Source organism: Trichomycterus rosablanca, chromosome 1 (assembly GCF_030014385.1).
Source record: "Trichomycterus rosablanca isolate fTriRos1 chromosome 1, fTriRos1.hap1, whole genome shotgun sequence".
Classification (NCBI taxonomy): domain Eukaryota; kingdom Metazoa; phylum Chordata; class Actinopteri; order Siluriformes; family Trichomycteridae; genus Trichomycterus; species Trichomycterus rosablanca.
This window is the reverse complement of record NC_085988.1, coordinates 68509434-68527841: the sequence shown is the minus strand read 5'-3', so window position 1 is coordinate 68527841 and position 18408 is coordinate 68509434. Positions and strand designations below refer to the sequence as shown.

The 18408-nt window shown below is 37.8% G+C and overlaps 1 protein-coding gene across 3 annotated transcripts; it reads right to left on the bottom strand.

The window, feature by feature from the left end:
* Positions 1-2679: 2679 nt before the first annotated feature.
* On the bottom strand, positions 2680-17904 carry tmpoa (thymopoietin a). 3 transcript variants are annotated; one of them, XM_062995684.1, is made up of 10 exons: positions 17601-17904; positions 12726-12843; positions 12012-12146; positions 11007-11137; positions 8322-8381; positions 8068-8220; positions 7845-7922; positions 6803-6889; positions 6412-6624; positions 5720-6252 (listed from the first exon to the last, which is right to left on the bottom strand). In XM_062995684.1, exons 1-10 carry the CDS (start codon positions 17856-17858, stop codon positions 6079-6081), a joined length of 1407 nt encoding a protein of 468 aa, XP_062851754.1. In that variant the 5' UTR covers positions 17859-17904; the 3' UTR covers positions 5720-6078. The 3 variants fall into 3 exon arrangements, with proteins under 3 accessions (XP_062851764.1, XP_062851772.1, XP_062851754.1); XM_062995694.1 differs by lacking the exons at positions 6412-6624; positions 6803-6889 and adding an exon at positions 2680-3401 and having other exon boundaries at positions 5706-5809; positions 17601-17903; XM_062995702.1 differs by lacking the exons at positions 6412-6624; positions 6803-6889; positions 7845-7922; positions 8068-8220; positions 8322-8381 and adding an exon at positions 2680-3401 and having other exon boundaries at positions 5706-5809; positions 17601-17901.
* Positions 17905-18408: the final 504 nt, after the last annotated feature.

Genomic DNA, 18408 nt, shown 5'->3' with positions numbered 1-18408 from the left:
GGCGGTCCGGGTCCTTTCTGTGTGGAGTTTGCATGTTCTCCCCGTGTCCGCGTGGGTTTCCTCCGGGTGCTCCGGTTTCTCCCACAGTCCAAAGACATGCAAGTGAGGTGAATTGGAGACACTAAATTGTCCATGACCGTGTTCGATATAACCTTGTGAACTGATTAACCTTGTGTAATGAGTAACTACCATTCCTGTCATGAATGTAACCAAAGTGTAAAAACATGACGTTAAAATCCTAATAAACAAACAATTACTGACTGTAGTCCATCTGTTTCTCGGTATACTTTTTTAGCGAGCTTTCACCCTGTTCTTCATTGGTCAGGACCACCACAGAGTAGGTATTATTTGGGTGGTGGATGATTCTCAGCACTGCAGTGACACTGACATGGTGGTGGTGTGTTAGTGTGTGTTGTATTGGTATGAGTGGATCAGACACAGCAGCGCTGATGGAGTTTTTATACACCTCACTGTCACTGCTGGACTGAGAATAGTCCACCAACCAAAAATATCAAGCCAACAGCGCTCCATGGGCAGCATCCTGTGACCACTGATGAAGGTCTAGAAGATGACCAACTCAAACAGCAGCAATAGATGAGCGATCGTCTCTGACTTTACATCTACAAGGTGGACCAACTAGGTAGGAGTGTCTAATAGAGTGGACAGTGAGAGTGCACATGGTATTTAAAAACTCCAGCAGCCCTGCTGTGTCTGATCCACTCATACCAGCACAACACACACTAACACACCACCACCAATGTCATTGCAGTGCTGAGAATCATCCACCACCTAAATAATATCTGCTCTGTGGTGGTCCTGTGGGGGTCCTGACCATTGAAGAACAGGGTGAAAGCAGGTTAAAAAGATATGTAGAGAAACAGATGGACTACAGTCAGTAAATGTAGAACTACAAAGTGCTTCTATATGGTAAGTGGAGCTGATAAAATGGACAGTGAGTGTAGAAACCATAAGGTGGTTTTAATGTTATGGCTGATCAGTGTAGGTGACACACAAGTCATTCTTAAGTTTGAATCTCAGCAGAGTTGCTGACCTGGACAACAGTTGGACGTGGTCCAGGTCAAACAGGATCTCCTGCCTCTGCTGCTGCAATACGTAAACTAAGGGGACAGTCCAGGCACCAATTAGCATCTTGAGGTCACCAAGTCTCCAATACTTACTCCTTCATGCTGACAGATTACTTGAAAGGCTTGCTGAGAAAAAGGCCTCCACTCACTCACTCACACACACACTCACACACACACACAACTGTAGTTCATTTGCGGATCTGCTTGGTGTACAGAGACACACCCTGATGAAAGCATTAATTCCTCGACTCTCTGCAGGCGCCATCAATAAGCCAGCAGAGGTCGTAATTGCATCAGTTATGAGGTCCCTATCCGGCTCCCACCGTGAATGAACAACCACCAATCGTTGTTCATGTAGACACCCAGCCCAGCCAGATGGCAGAGCTGAGATTCGAACCGACGAGTTCAAAATGTCAGCTCTGGTGTGCTAGCGTGTTTTATCCTTTTTCAGTGTAAGATTAAGCTAGTTTTTCCTCATCACTCTTTTTATTTATCTTTACCAGGTGAGCCAATAATTGTAGAAGGGTCTGCATTTGCAATCAGTCCTGCAAAAGTCATAAAACACAAGGTTTACCATCAGCCACTTCATCAATACACTTAACACCACATCAGCAAATTGTAATTACATTTTTCTAGTCTGGTCCTTTGAAATATGAACCTCAAAATCTGCAATTGTTATTGCTGATAAAGTGTCAACTAAGACACTAGTGCCAAACCTAGTAGATAAACTGCACAGGCTGTCAAAGTTTGAATCCATGTTGCAGGACCTTGATACTTTGCACTTTGACATGATTTGAAAATATATCAAATAATGGTAGGTGAGTTTCATCATTACACTACTATTCAGATCATTAGTCATTGTGTGACCAGAGCCTACTAAACTATTTTACTGAGGAATCACCCACAGAATTGTGTCAATCTACCTAATGTTTTTAAGATAAATATAAGCAAATATACTACATATACTAAATATACATTTCATTTAAAATAAAATCATTCACAATAAACACAAATACAGTAAGAACTGTGAATATGTTGAAATTTTAAATGCATGAAGCTGAAAAACAGAAATCAGTGTACAAGCGACCAACCCACACTGGATTAAATTTAAAGTTTATTTAATTATAACACCATAAATCAAATAATCAAATAGCAACAACATATTTTATTTTGAAACCGATAGGATTAGTGAAAATTCAAAAAAATTGCAACACTGAATGATTTGGTTTTGCTTATGATCCGTAAACAAAGTATGAAAATATTTAAAATGGCTATTTAAGTACTTGAGTTCTCTACATAAAGGCCAATGTTAATATTTTCTAATGAAAATCCATCATTAGAAAATATCAACACAACTACTGCCATTATAGATAAATAAAAGTAATTCATAATGTATAACTGCATGTCAAACAACTGACATATGTTAATATTACAGGAAGGTACAGTGTTAATTTAAAGTTACATGTGAAAATAAATGAAAGAAGTCATGATAAGACTTGTTCGGTACATGGCAATGTAAGATTACTGAGCTAGAAAGATTGGCTTAGTTTAAGGTTGCTCTTTAGGAAATATATAAAAAGTCCATAAATCCTGATTCATTAGTATGCCTTTATTACAATCATAAAACCTGTACACAGACAGGTTTACCCTTAATTACACTTTAAATCAGAAGGTACTTATCCTATCAAATATACCTAGCATCAAAAAGAGCCCAAAACATGTCTTCTCAAAAAATAGCATTTGTGAATATATTCAGAACTGTACACAGAGTAACACTCATTCACATGAGCCTGCAAAATGTTTATTTCTTAATATCTTGATGGCCAGCTGTCCTCAGTCTGAATAAGGTCAGTTAGAAATACAAGGGAAAACAAAAAGCAACGGTGAAAAAAAAAAAAAATTCAATACAAGGGGAAGAAAAGTCAATGGCTGGGTATCTGAGGCTGGTGAAGCAAGAGGTAGGAGGTTCATTTGCTGCCACTGTCTAATGCTCTGCTGCTGTCTGATCCTACAAATGGGCTCAATTCATTACTTTCCATGGCCTGGTAGACAAAAAACAGAAAGCCTGCGACTGCACTTAAGAGCAGCAGCTGTACCCACACTGGCAGGTGGCGCCTGGTTTTGACCGGAACATTTGGGGGTGCTGCAGGTTTACTGGCTAAAAGGGGAACAGCATTGATTCGAGGGACAGATTGAGACTCTGTATAAGATGAGCTTGTATGTTTGACCTCGGTGTGGCGCAGGCGAAGATTGTCCAACCACTCGTCACTGAAAGGCCGTCCAGCTGCTCCTTTAATCGGCGGCCGACGTGTGGCACTGAGGCAAAAAACAAAGAATTATGATGGTTAAAGAGAAAATAAAAAGTTACTAATAATCAAAAAACAAAACTGTTTAAACAGTACTAACATAAATGACATTTCTGTCCCACACTGTGTGTGCGTGATTCATAAAGTATTCAGACCCCTTGACTATTGTGGATTTAATTTTTCATGAATATAACTGTTATGGGTGATTAATCTACAATTAATTAATTATGATAAAGTGGCATCACTTGATAAAAAATTTCAATACTTTGCTGTCTAACTCCATTATGATCAGATGCATCATGTTGGCCTTAATAATTATTTAAATGTGTCTAGGACTTAAGTGGATTCCACCTGATACAATTTTAATTGATTGTATATACAGTACATTGAAAGGGCACATTTTGTCATGACAAAAACCAAGCCATGAAGTCCAAGAAACTGTATGCTGATTTCCATGACCAAATAGCGTCAAGGCATGGATCAGGGCAAGGATTTACAACAATATCTAAGGCTTTGAGTGTTCCCAAGACCACTGTGACCTCAATATATTTAAAATAGAAGAGCGGAAAAAGGGCCTTAGTCATGGAAGTAAGAAAGAAAACCAACAATCATTCTACATGAAATTCAAATGTCCTGTGTAGAGATAGGAGAAGCTGTTGGACAGATAACCATCAGATCACTGTGGCAAGATCGAAGCCACTGTTAAGTAAAAGGTAGATTATAGCCCACTTGGAGTTTAGTAAACAAGAGGTAAAGGACTTGCAAAAAGGAAAAAAAAAAAAGACATTCTTGTCTGATATGAACAGCAAACATTATGTCTTTCAAAATACAGGCACTGCACATCACCTGGCTAATATTATCCTATGGTGAAACATGGTGGTGGCAGCTATAGGGGGGGAAAAGGAGACTGGTAAAAACTGAGAGATTAATCCATGAAGAAAACCCCCAGAATGCACAACAATGACCCAAGCATTTAGCCAAAACAAAATTAGAGTGGCTTTGAGGCAAGTCTTTGTATGTTCTTAAGTGGCCCAGCCATATACATACAGGGGTTGGACAAAATAACTGAAACACCTGGTTTTAGACCACAATAATTTATTAGTATGGTGTAGGGCCTCCTTTTGCGGCCAATACAGCATCAATTCGTCTTGGAAATGACATATACAAGTCCTGCACAGTGGTCATTTTTTTAGCCATTCTTCTTGCAGGATAGTGGCCAGGTCACTACGTGATGCTGGTGGAGGAAAACGTTTCCTGACTCGCTTCTCCAAAACACCCCAAAGTGGCTCAATAATATTTAGATCTGGTGACTGTGCAGGCCATGGGAGATGTTCAACTTCACTTTCATGTTCATCAAACCAATCTTTCACCAGTCTGCTGTGTGTATTGGTGCATTGTCATCCTGATACACGGCACCGCCATTGGATGCACATGGTCCTCCAGAATGGTTCGGTAGTCCTTGGCAGTGACGCGCCCATCTAACACAAGTATTGGGCCAAGGTAATGCCATGATATGGCAGCCCAAACCATCACTGATCCACCCCCATTCTTCACTCTGGGCATGCAACAGTCTGGGTGGTACGCTTCTTTGGGGCTTCTCCACACCATAACTCTCCCGGATGTGGGGAAAACAGTAAAGGTGGACTCATCAGAGAACAATACATGTTTCACATTGTCCACAGCCCAAGATTTGCGCTCCTTGCACCATTGAAACCGACGTTTGGCATTGGCACGAGTGACCAAAGGTTTGGCTATAGCAGCCCGACCGTGTATATTGACCCTGTGGAGCTCCCGACGGACAGTTCTGGTGGAAACAGGAGAGTTGAGGTGCACATTTAATTCTGCCGTGATTTTATGTTTTTTGGATACAATCCGGGTTAGCACCCGAACATCCCTTTCAGACAGCTTCCTCTTGCGTCCACAGTTAATCCTGTTGAATGTGGTTTGTCCTTCTTGGTGGTATGCTGACATTACCCTGGATACCGTGGCTCTTGATACATCACAAAGACTTGCTGTCTTGGTCACAGATGCGCCAGCAAGACGTGCACCAACAATTTGTCCTCTTTTGAACTCTGGTATGTCACACATAATGTTGTGTGCATTGCAATATTTTGAGCAAAACTGTGCTCTTACCCTGCTAATTGAACCTTCACACTCTGCTCTTACTGGTGCAATGTGCAATTAATGAAGATTGGCCACCAGACTGGTCCAATTTAGCCATGAAACCTCCCACACTAAAATGACAGGTGTTTCAGTTATTTTGTCCAACCCCTGTATGTCTGTACTACACAATCCTCAGTATTCAACAACTTACCTGATTCCAGTGGGAGTGCTGGGGGTCTCATTAAGAAACATTTCTTTCAGCACATCTTTTTGTGGTGTTTTTGGGGTCTGCTCAACAGCTGTTAACTTCTCAATCTGCAGTTAAAACAGATAAAGTAGCAAAATATTAGGGTACAGAAGTAGAGCTATGCTAAATATGTATGTGTGGGGGGTGCAGCAATCAATAGGCTGAGAACATTTGCATGATGGAGTTAGGCAGCTACTGATATTCAATCATTATTAATCCCAGTATTTAAAAAAATCCACATAAAGCTTGCCCTACTAATGCACCAAAGATAGTTTGCGCCCAGTGTGGAAATACTACGAAACAACCTTAAACCCCAATTTACATGTGCTGAGACATTTCACCATACACCTTTTGTGACTGTGCCACCTACTGCCCATGGCTTTACCAGTCCATTTCGTCTCTCCTCTATGAAGGCGTCATCCTGGCCACGAACATGGGTAATCGGAGAAAGAAATCGTTGGATTTTGGTTTGTTTTCCCCATGATAAAGCTGCAGTAGAACCTGAGCATTCCTAATTTGGTGTAATAAAAAGTTGTCAACAGAATGGAAAGAGCATCTTCCTCAACAATTTAACCACCAAACCATGTGAACTAACAAAAGTAACCACAGCTATTTACAAGATGTGTGTAACCAAAAAAAAAAAACCTGAAATTGGATTACTGCTGCACACCTCAGACAAGCTCTTGGTGACAGGCAGATCTTGCATTGGATGGTAGGGAGAATCCACCAGAAAGGTAGAGTTGGGAGATTCTTTGCCCTGACTGAATGGAGAAGGTGAGAGGCGGCACATCGTGTGAATCAGATCTTTGGACAGCTGTGGTGAAGTGGAACATGGCTGCACAGATTGCTTCATGAGCTTGGATGATGTCTTGGATTTAGATTCCTTTGGTAGAGGAATTATATCAAATACATTACTTAATAAATTACCTATTTAGTAAGAAAAATAGCCAGAACCCTTTTCACCAAAAAAAAAAAAATTATAAATTCAAAGTTGAAATAACAATAAAAACAGACAGTGTTCCACTAGGACCAAACCGTAAGAATGTACATGATTAAATCACCTCAAGCAGAGCAGTACTTTTGAGGAAACTCTGTGGCTCTTCATTGGGTGCTACAGGGAAATGAGCAGCGGTACTACTTCCACTGATCTTTAGAGAAGCAAAAGTTTATAAAAAGTCAGCACCAAACCCATAAAAGAATGAGGTTGCAATTTCCATTAATAATGAAAATGCCTAGTCAGAACTTTAAAATTAAGAACTTATTTACATTTTTATAATTCATGCATGTAGTTTGCTTATTTTGTTATTTTATAACTGAAATATTAGTAGATGGATAAAAAGCATGTCAATTATGCAGTCTGTAACATAAAATGAAGTTAAATAAATTGTAATGTAACTGTAAGCTTATTTTTTATGTTTTGGCAAATTTGGCTGGAAAAATAGGAATTAACTTTAAAAATGTATGATCAATGAACCACTAACATTATTTTATTAATAGAATGATAAACTGTCTGATGCAAGCAGAACTTAATGATCTTAGAGGGGTTTAGACATAATTTTTTAAATATGTAATATGATTAGGTTAGGACTGCAACAGCTAATCAAAATTATATATAAATACAAGCTGAGTGAATATGCTCCTTAACACTTAAACTAGTGAGAGTCTACTTTGTCTATTTTTCTAGGCATCCATATTGAGTCTCTTAACCAATTCAACATACATTATGAGTTGAACTTTTAAAACGGGAGCTTCTGAAGAGCCTTTAAAAATAGCATTAGTCAATTCTCCTGTTGCAGTTTTAGTATAAATATAATGGTTAATATTAATTTATATAAAAAGTAGTAAAATAAAGGTTTACAATGTTTAAAATATTCTTAATTACTAACAGCAAATATTGCATTGTTTTATTTTAAACAGTATATAAAGTATAAAGATAGATTTTTCTTTTTGTTCTGCAGTGTTTTCTCCTAAAAGGTTTAAGTTGGACAGTACTATACCGACATACAAGATCAAATATTTCAGTTTCATTTGACCTCTTTACAAAGTAGCAATCTCTTTAAAAGAATTATCACCACTATTGCTTGTTGCATTTTAATCAAATACCTTTTTGACATGCTGAAAAGAAGATGGGGTACGTTGGGAACTCCTACTCTTCATAGAGAGATGGATTTTCTCATAAATCTAAAAAGGTTTGTCAAACAATAAATTACTCACTAAAACATATTTTCAGACTGGTAAATTGTTTCCCATATCGTGTAAAATAAGAACTGGTCTTTGTACTGGTTTGCCACACCTAATTAGAAAAAGATAAACAATAACTCTGCACCTTGTCAACTGAAATGGCTTCAGGCATCTCATCCAAAGCCGGGCGGACTGTAGCTATTGGATATTTGGGAGACTTAGATGAGCTGCTCTCAGTTACAGAAAAGGATGCTGGGACCTCATCTGCCAAAAGAGGCTTTGGCTCTTTGGGTATAGCCTTTGTCAGGGAAACATCAGGTTTTACTTAGATACATTAATGAATCAAAGACCTACACATTAATACAGTCCAAAGTTTGTTTGGTTTTTGTATCAACATACCAAAAGTTTTTTCTCCTTAGAAGGGGCCAGCATCTCAGATGCTGAAAGCTTAGAGAAGTCCTAAAAACATACAAGAGCAAATACCAGAAAAAGTGTTTATGTAGCCCTTAAAGTGTAAACCTAAAATGTGTCCCAGTTCCTATGTGACAAGTTGTATTTTCAAAAGTGTAGAGACACCGCAAATTAAAACCTATTCAAAACCACCACCAGCCCTTTATAAAGTTACATATTTAATCCTTCCTAAACACCAACCCAGTGCACAAAATAATGTAAAGACAACATGTGATGTTACGGGTTCATCAGTAGCAGGAAAAGGTTGATCCAGTCTACGAGAAGACCTCGATTTTCTCTGAACACTGAGGGCTCGAAAATCTTCTTCCTGTTCATCCTCATCTTCCTTTAGTATATCACATCACATATATCAGAACCAAACAATAGTTCCAGGTGTCATGTTTTCTACTAAAAATGATAAACATTTTGATAAATATGAGATACAAATTATGGTTGAGTTACTTTGTTCCTGTGCTGAGGGTTTAAAAAGCGGAAAGGTGAGTGCTGCTCACAACACCAACATATTTATCATTACTGATTTAGAGTTATTCCAATTTCAGAACAGATCGATCACAATCACTGAGGCAGTAACATATTAAGTGCAAAAGTTAGTCCAAACTGACTGTCCCAGCTGCTCGACACATGCTACAAACAACAACAAAAAATCAAATACATCGTATAAGAATTAAAGATCTCTTTTACAATATAAAAGGTTCAGAAAGTGTAATTATATAATGGTTTACCTAAAACCAAGGTATTAGTATGGCAGTAAACAACCGCAATGTGTGTCATGTTGTTCCATGTGTTGTTTGTTTGTTTATTTTAATGTCATCTTTTACACTTTGGTTACACTCATGACAGGAACGGTAGTTACTCATTACACAAGGTTCATCAGTTCACAAGGTTATATCAAACACAGTCATGGACAATTTAGTATCTCCAATTTACCTCACTTGCATGTCTTTGGACTGTGAGAGTAAACCCACGCAGACACGGGGAGAACATGCAAACTCCACACAGAAATGACCCGGACCGCCCCACCTGGGGATCGAACCCAGGACCTTCTTGCTGTGAGGCGACAGTGCTACCCACTTAACCACCGTGCCGCCCGTTCCATGTGTAAAATGCATATTACACTTTGCTATATAGGCCACACAATCAGAGCAATGTTGTAGATTAAAACTCACGCTTGATTTTAACTGTCATCTTACTTAAACGCACACTATTATTTTATGCTATGTAGTGTACACAAAAAGTGCAACTGAAAGCGTTTGAGACAGACTTTCGTATAAGTTCAAATGTAAAATTGTAATTTACAGTCCATGATTTAAGCACAAAATGTAGTGCTACGCTTGCAGTGTGTGCCTTCAAATCTTAACTCCTTAACTAATAACCTAAATGCAACTAGGGCTGTCACGCTAACCGCAATTTTGAAATACCGCGGTATAGATCAGCCAACCGCAGGGCATGCCAAGCAACCGCAACACCATAACATTTTCATAATGAAAATGAGCTAAGAGCGTCATTTTCCTGCCACCTGTTCGCATCCGTTGCTGCCGAGTGTCAGGCTTTGTGTTTTAAAATGGAAACAATGGCAACATTAATTATAGGCAAGTTTATTAATGATCAAATTGAGGTCACACTCAATAAAATACCTGTAATTTAGACTATATTCAAACCTTAAAAAAGCCTTGGCGAACTAAAACACTTAATGACGGTTAATATGGTATTGCAGCCTGCAAATATTCTCTTGCTGGCTTGCTGGAATGATTTAAATGTATTTTTTCGTTAAATAAAAATGTATTGAAACGAATAAATAACTTAAAAAGTAGTATATATTGTTATGTTAATTATACCTACTAAATAGATGGTTAATAGTGGCGCGACAACCAGGCTAGATTTCCTCTGCTCTCTGAAGTCGCATGCAGGTACAGTATACGTGTATTAGTGCAACGAGCACCATCAGAGAGAGTTTTAGTGCCGTCGGGAACATCGCTACCCCACTCAGATCCTCTCTAAACCACATCAGGTGAACAAGTTGGTTTTTCTAGCGCGCATGATAACGCAGGTTTAAGGTCTTACAAACTTTATTCTTTATTCTATTTTTTTTTTATCATATTTTGATTAGATGTGCATTTAAAATATTTAGCCTAAACACTTTTTTTCATTTCACAGTGTATATCTAGCCTAGGCTAGAAGCTAAATTTAAACCTTTTTTTTAATAGAGAAAAGAAACGCATCTTTGTCTTAAAGATTTGTCTTAAAGCTGTCTCATCTTTGTCATTATAAAGCAATAATATACTGAATCGTAGCCTAACAATAAAGCTTGTTTATATAGCTCTAAAATCCAGATAAATTAAGTAATTTTCAAAAACAAAACAAAAATTGGCGATATTACCACATACCGCGGTGTTGAGCCACGCTGAATACCGCAAGGGGAAATTCTTTCACCGCGACAGCCCTAAATGCCACTTCATTATATTTTAATTGCTTTTGACAAAAAGCATGTTTAAACATTACTGTTTAAGTATGTGAAAGGCATGAAGTCACATTTTATGCCTGTCATATATGGATGTTCTATTAATTACAGATTTTTCTTTTGACACAGATGTAACAAACTGTTTTTCTCCTTACCATATGTTGAGTGCTGCGTGTTCTGGTAGTTACTGGTGTTTTTCCTCTGCTCCTTATTGGCCACTCCACCACAGGGACAGGCTCTGGTTCTGGCTCAGGCTCAAGTTCTAGTTCTGGGACTACTGCTGTATCTGATTAATAATGCTCAAAGTTACTTACAGACAAAAGACAATGATATTTTTACATGTATGCCATTCAGTTCCAAGTTCAACCCCTTGTTTACTTTCTGTTTACTTATTTTCACTTTAAATTTACATGCCTTTTGACCATATATACTTATAACCAAAAATACCCTAAAATAAAAACCACAAATTAACAGATTGATATATTATTTTAAACCTGTTCTTGACAAATACAGCTTTAACATTTCTATGGTAAGAAATAATTTAACTTTTTGCAGCATTCTGGTTCAAATTTAGCCCATTATTTTTTAATTCCATGAGGTTATACAGTAGACATATAATACTGCATGACGTACACCGCCAATTAACTACCTTCTAAAGCCATAATCATTATTTTTGGAATATTCCAAGTTATTTAAAGACACAGTAAACTTGATGTATGTAGACTTCTGACACACTGGAATTTTGATATAGTTAATTATAAGTGAAATTATCTGTTTGTAAACATTTGTTAAAAATGTCTGTTATGTGCAACAGAAATATCCAAAACAACTTGCTAAACCTATTTTTTGTTAACTGGCGTCTGTGGAGGGCATAAATAAAAGTCTCAATGTGTGTATGTAATCTTATTATTTTAACTCTAAGTGTTTCACTAATCAAATCAGAAATTTAAAAAAATCATTGTACCCCAACAGCTACAAATTAATAAAAAATAATAATTTGAATATATGTCTGAATATACTGCTTTTATAATAAAATGTTTCTGCTTCAAAATACATACTTTTGTCACATTTATAAGTGTACTTAAAGGACATTACAAAATTGAAGTGGATATATTTGCATTAGAGGTAAATTAAAACAAAAAAGGTGAGATCCATGTTACCTTCCTCTTTATCACTATACTGGTCTGAGTCAGCACTCCGAGTTTCAACAGTCTCAGTGACAAGGACAACTGTCTCAGGAGAACCCTGGTCCAGCAACCTCTGCAGCTTCTTCTCATACAGTTTACGAGTGGATGCTACAAAGACAAAATTTATTTTATGCTAACAACTTTGTGGCAACAGTTTGAAGAAGGTCCTTTCATGCTCAAGTTTAACTTGACCTCGTGCCCCAGTGCACAAAGCGAGATTAATAAAACATGGTTTATTGAGTTTGATGTAAAGTAACTTCACTTGTTAAAAGTCCAGACCACAACGCTACTCAACACCCTAGGATGAAATCAGAACATCAGCTGTGGGTCAAACCTTTTTGTCCTGCATCAATGCCTGACCTCACAGATGTTTCTACCTCATGGGCACAAATTCCCAGACACACTTTAAATTATTGTGAAAAGCCTTCCCAAATAGAGTAGGCTGTGACATCTGCAAAGAAGGGGCCAAAACTATACTTAGGCCCATGGTTTTGAAATGATGTCAAATTAATTGATGTTTATGTGTCCACATGCTATATAGTGTAGCAAAAAATCCTTAATTGCTCACATGCATTTAAAAACACAGAATTGCACAATCTGCAGATTTTTATATTTAAATGCAATTAAAAAAAACTTTTACCTGTTAGAAAATTTATAATTTAAATAATAAATAATGAGTTGACTGACCTACAATGGGTCCAGGATTAACACCATACTTTAAGAGCAGGTCCTTTAGGCCTTCATTGCTTAGTTCAGTCACATCAATTTCTTCCAGCCCATGCCCGTCTGTTTTTCTGGTCACTTTCTGCAGATAGAAATATGTCGAATTAAACATTTTCAAGGTCTCATTAAACATAGATAAAGAATATTTATACATACAAGCAATATTGGTGGGTTGAAGAACCCACCAATTATACACACGTTTGAGTTTAAATGAAAAATATCTACAGTTGCAATCAAAATTATTTAACCCCCAATGCAAATGATGTTTATTATTTTCAACTGTTTGCAAAAACCAATCAAACAAGATGCTCAACACAACTAATAACAAATAAGTGTTCTAGTGGTCTTTAACCCACCAAACAAATATTCTAGTGTTTGGTGGGTTGAAGAAGGGTGGTACAGCAAGCAAAGATTTTCTATAAGGTTCAAGTCAGGCGACTGTAAAGGTAACTCCAATCTTCCAGGACTTCAAGGTATGCTTGGGATCACTGTCCTGTTGGAAGGACGCATGATGCTTAAGCTTCTGCATCCTCAAAGAAGGCATGACATTTTCTCCTAGGATATCCTGATACTTTATTAAATCCATTTCGCTACAAACTCCTAGTGCCAGAGGAAGCAAAGCAGCCCCAGAGCATCATTGGGCCACTGCCATGTTTAACTCTAGGCAGGGTGTTCTATCAGCGTATGCTTCATTCTTCCTCCTCTCTACATACCTCTGATCCAAAGGCCCTACAGGAATCTGATGGCAGCTGTTGATAGCTTTCTCTTTCTACCATGTCCAGGTAGTGTAGCCAGCGTTCCTTTACCTTTGAACTCACTTGCAAACAATGCCTCCAACTGTATCTCTAGGAACATCCATTGCCTTTGCTATCGTTTGTATCCTTTTTCTTGTTTGTGCAAGGTAATTATATCCTGTCTTCTTCATATCTTCTCTTTTTCTCTAACTTTTTGGACAACTCTCTTGATGTGAGCCATATTTTTTAACATGTAGTCAAATGTCCATATATTTGTTTTATCTCAAGCACACCTGATAGAACTAATGAAGCCCTTGTTTCATTGCATCAAGTGTGCTAGAAAAATCAACTGATTTGTAAATGTGAGCTCTTACACTGGGATTTTATTCAGAGGGTTGAATAATAAAGTGATATTTTGTGTTCAATATGGAAAAACCACTTGTTCAATATGGAGAAACCACTGAATTCTGTAAAGTTGCTTTGAGGCAATGTCTATTGTAAAAAGCGCTATACAAATAAAAGTGACTCTCTCTCTCTCTCTCATATATATATATATATAATCAAAGTATGTGGACACCTGAGCATTACATTACTGAACATCACATTCTGAAACCATGGGAAACAGCTGGAAAAGTGGCCAAAAAATGCACAGACATCTGGCAGCCAATGGCCGAATTCTTCCTCTCAAGCAAATATTTCCCTATTACAGGGACCAAACCCAGAAAAAAAACAGCCTTAAAATCTTTAGATTCCTGAGCACACAGAAAGAAAACAAATGTAGCATTACTTCTATTCATAGACTTGCTAAGCTTACAAGCCAAAGATGAAGATAAATGCTTATTCTTTAAAATTCTATGCAAGAAATTATACAAGACTCCAGATTTCTTTTTTTTTTGTCCAAAGAAAATAAAACCAACTGTACTCACACTGACTGTAAAAAAGTAAACATTCATAAGAATTCTGTGTGTACAGCAGTAATCTTAACCCTCCCCCCATTTCAGATTTAATATTAAAATCCCAAGTATACTTATACTGACGCAGTCATCTTTGGTTACCATGCCTCTATATGAATGCAATGAACAGAGAGGAACATGTAAATGGTATTAGGTCAATTTAAAAAGCATATATCAGTTTAAAGCAGAAAGTGCTTTAGAAAACAAGATTTTATAGCACCATGAGGCAAACTGCAAAGCATCAGTAACAAAACTTGTTTTACATGGTATAAAGAAACACTCAACAGTAAGTCACATCAATGGAGATCAAACCCGTACAAACAGCATTAGCAAACCAAGTTAAAACTGCATCGACAGGATGAGAAAGCATTAAAATGACAACAAAGGTCAATTTACTCAGGACAATTTTAAAAAGCATTTTTAGTACAGAGCAGTTGTAGCCTAGTGGTTAAGGTACTGGACTAGTAATCAGAAGGTTGCTGGTTCAAGCCTCACCTCTGCCAGGTTGCAGCTGTTGGGCCCTTGCGCAAGGCCCTTAACCCTCAATTGCTTTGATTGTATACTGTCACAACTGTAAGTTGCTTTGGATAAAAGTGTCTGCTAAATGCCAAAAATGTAAATGTACATGTATCACACAGTGCATCATATTTAACTGGACCACTTTTTTAAAAATCTTATAGAGTGAAAAGTAATTATCTTGTATGACCCCTTAAAAGTGTAAACCCTAAGACATGCCTCTTTTTTATCCAACAAACAAACTGAAAAACAATTTGAAGACTCAATTACTTTACTTATCCTGAGATGCTTAATTTATGAAAAATGTGTTGCTTGTTAATGCTTTCAGGTCATTTGAATTCATTGGCAACAGCTAATGGTTTGATTTATTTTAGAACTGCAGATAATTCATGCACAAACTGTGCTTGTCCTGAATGTGGACTTGCTGACCTGGACATGCTGATGACATCTATATATTTATCTTACTGTCATGTTCACTACATCCTAAGCTCTGCTTTATATTTTGATGGGACTAGGGATGTTGCTGTTCGTTAATGTGATTCATATTAATTTTCAACCACTGAAGTTTGATTTGAAGTGAAATTTAAATGAGACCCACCCTCAGTGTGCATACACCAGTTTTTCTTACAGTTGTAGGAGAGTGAGTTAAAGTTTGCTGTATTTAGCATCGGGGCGGCTCGTTCATTAGGGCGATCGGGCGACGCACCACCAAAAGGCGAAAGGGAAGATATTTTTCTATCACATTAAACCAGTGTTAAACTAGCTGTGACTGTTCTGGACAGTCTGTCTTGCCTCTGAATATCGTCATCCAATCAGCGTGGAGTTGTGTTCCGTACGGTACCGCCCCTTTTGGGGCAATGCATTTTGAATGACTTCCGAGGGGGCATGCACTTACGTGCCTGCGTCACACGTAATCGTTCCTTATTTGGAAACTAAACATGGTGTTCCGTATTTTTATCAATGGGAGAGAAATGCTGCAGATTAGACTGAGACGATGTGTATGAAACAGAAGAAAACTGCTGCTACCGTGGGAATAAAAAGGGGTTTGGTTATTGTAAGTAGTGTTCACTTTTAGTCTTAGTAACGACGTGTGTAGGGCGAAAGTAAAGAAACACAAGCAGGGCCGGCACTTCTCTCACTGCCCCCTAAGCAACGCAGTCCAGAACCGAGGCTGCATGTCAGTGTGAAGATGGATTATGTAAAAATTTTGTTTACACTATTGAGAGAAAATGTTACATGATGTTCTTTATGTTGTTTTGCCTAAAATATGGTTCAGATGTATTATTATAAAGAATGAAAATAATAAATGTTAAACAGCCTAAATAAACTGTGTATGACCTGTTATATTTTTTTATAGGTGCAACCCTAACCGCCTACCCCCCGCTCCCGCTCAGGTAAACACCTGCCACCCCCACCCCCCTATGCCCTCCGCCAACCCACCAGCCCAGGGTGTTCCTTATTTCCAGTTCTGACAGTTGGCAACCCTAGTTGGAGCAGCTAGCACCTAAAATAAAATGCTATCTGATGAAGACTGAATTAAATTGTTAGTGTGAAGGCTTTACTTCATTTTATGATTAATGGTAAAGCTGGTCTCTCTCCATGTTCAAAGTCATTTGTGAGGGCAAACTGACAGATGACTTAAGATGTTCATTATTTAAGCTTTAATTTACCCATTGAATGGGTCACCTTGGCCATCAACGCAACAATTGCCCCCCCTGAGAGATTTGGCAGGAGCCGCCACTGTTTAGCATGCTTTTATCCAAAACGACTTACAATTGTGAGAGTATACAATATAAGCAAATAAGGGTTAAGGGCCTTGTGCAAGAGCACAGTGGTAACCTGGCAGTGACACTACAGACAATAAAATAAAAAAGCTGAATCCAAATCACAAAAAATCTGAAGAGGAAAAAATAAGATGAAAGCTGGAAAAGAGTGATTAATTAGTCCAGTTATTCCATAACGCAATGCAATTTTAAAAGGTACACCCTACCATACATTACACAAATTTTCAATTTTTTCATTTGTAAAAAGTTTAGAGATGTAAGATTTTTTTTTGAGTGTGGAAAATTATATTGCATGAGAGATCTGTGGGGAGCATGGGGGACTAGCATAGACTAGATTTATCCCCAGGCTCATTATTGCATCCAATACTTTATATTTATTATGGTGAAATTATTCCCCATCCAGTCTACCCAGCTGCCAGCTGTTCACTCCGAATCACTACCACTGACCAAACATGCTGCCTGATCACTGTTTAAAAAACATCTCTTGGATCCCGGGCTTATTTAAGCAACTTTAGGTTTAGAAACATTGATCTTTTCTTTAAGAGGTTTGTAAAGTACAAATGTTATTGTGAGTTTGTACAGCTGAGTAAACTGAATCGTTTAAAACTCTTTCTAAGCACATGTGGTTGTGTTAAGGTTGCGGATTTGATTATATCATTGTTACAGTCTAAGTGTAAAAGTACCGCAGCTAGCTGGTTTGGTTCAAGTTAAGTTCAAGTGGTGCTTAACCCTTATCCAGATGAGGAAACTGATTTAACTTGTCTATTTCTACTTCCTTTTATGTGCACTGCAATCTTAACTCACGAAAAACTTCACCACATCATAAAGCAAAGCATGAGTTAATGCTCTCACCCTGGCGGAGCGGTTTTTGCTGGTGGAGGAGGAGGTGGTGGTGGTAGTGGTAGTGGTAGTGGCCGCTAGTTCTTCATCGCTGGAGAAGGTTTCTACACTGGCGCTCTTCTTGTTCTGAGAGGTGAGGTTTTTTAGATAAAGATCCACATATACGCCCTTTCTTTGGTCTCCGTTTGGTAAAGCCACGTTGTTCGCTAACAGTGCGCTTTTCAGCTTATCTTTAGTCAGTACAGAAGGGTCGTCCAGAAATTCCGCCATGTCCGCCTTCTTCCTCACACAGGACTTCAGCGCACCTTAGCTAACCCACATTTTACTCCACTAAGGGCCATGATAAAAGCGCAATTCCTATTGGCTGGCCGAAGTAATAAAAAACCTCCCTATTGGTGCAAATCTCTTAACGCTTAAACGTTCACAGAAAAATGTCAACACAAGGAATGCAATTTCCGCTACACCAACAATAACCAGTGTCATTATAACAACAGTTATGTGTCTTTTTTTCATTTATTGAACAGTTATGTGTCATTACGTTCATTTATTTATAATCAAAATACATCATTTTAATTTTGGTTTATTTCATTTAAGTAATATAAGTTTTCATTTTCCTTATAAACTTATTAATGTTACTAATAAAGATTATAGAACTCGTATAAATGTAACCAAATACTAAGATTTAATATCACTGTGTTCTTGCATCTCAATCAGGACTTTGACTCGGCCACTCCAGAACCTTGATTTTTTTGTTTTGTTTTGTTTGGTAGCCAATGGTAGAACTGCTTCTTATCTAGAACAGATCTTATCTATAGCTACA

What these genes read in the sequence shown, in the direction of transcription:
- tmpoa (XM_062995684.1), bottom strand. Translation starts at nt 17,858, where the DNA reads ATGGCGGAATTTCTGGACGACCCTTCTGTACTGACTAAAGATAAGCTG. An exon ending in AAGCCATTTCAGTTGACAAG is followed by an intron (nt 7,923 to 8,067) that starts GTGCAGAGTTAT and finishes AAACCTTTTTAG; the next exon opens with ATTTATGAGAAAATCCATCT. An exon ending in CTTTTCAGCATGTCAAAAAG is followed by an intron (nt 6,890 to 7,844) that starts GTATTTGATTAA and finishes GCTTCTCTAAAG; the next exon opens with ATCAGTGGAAGTAGTACCGC.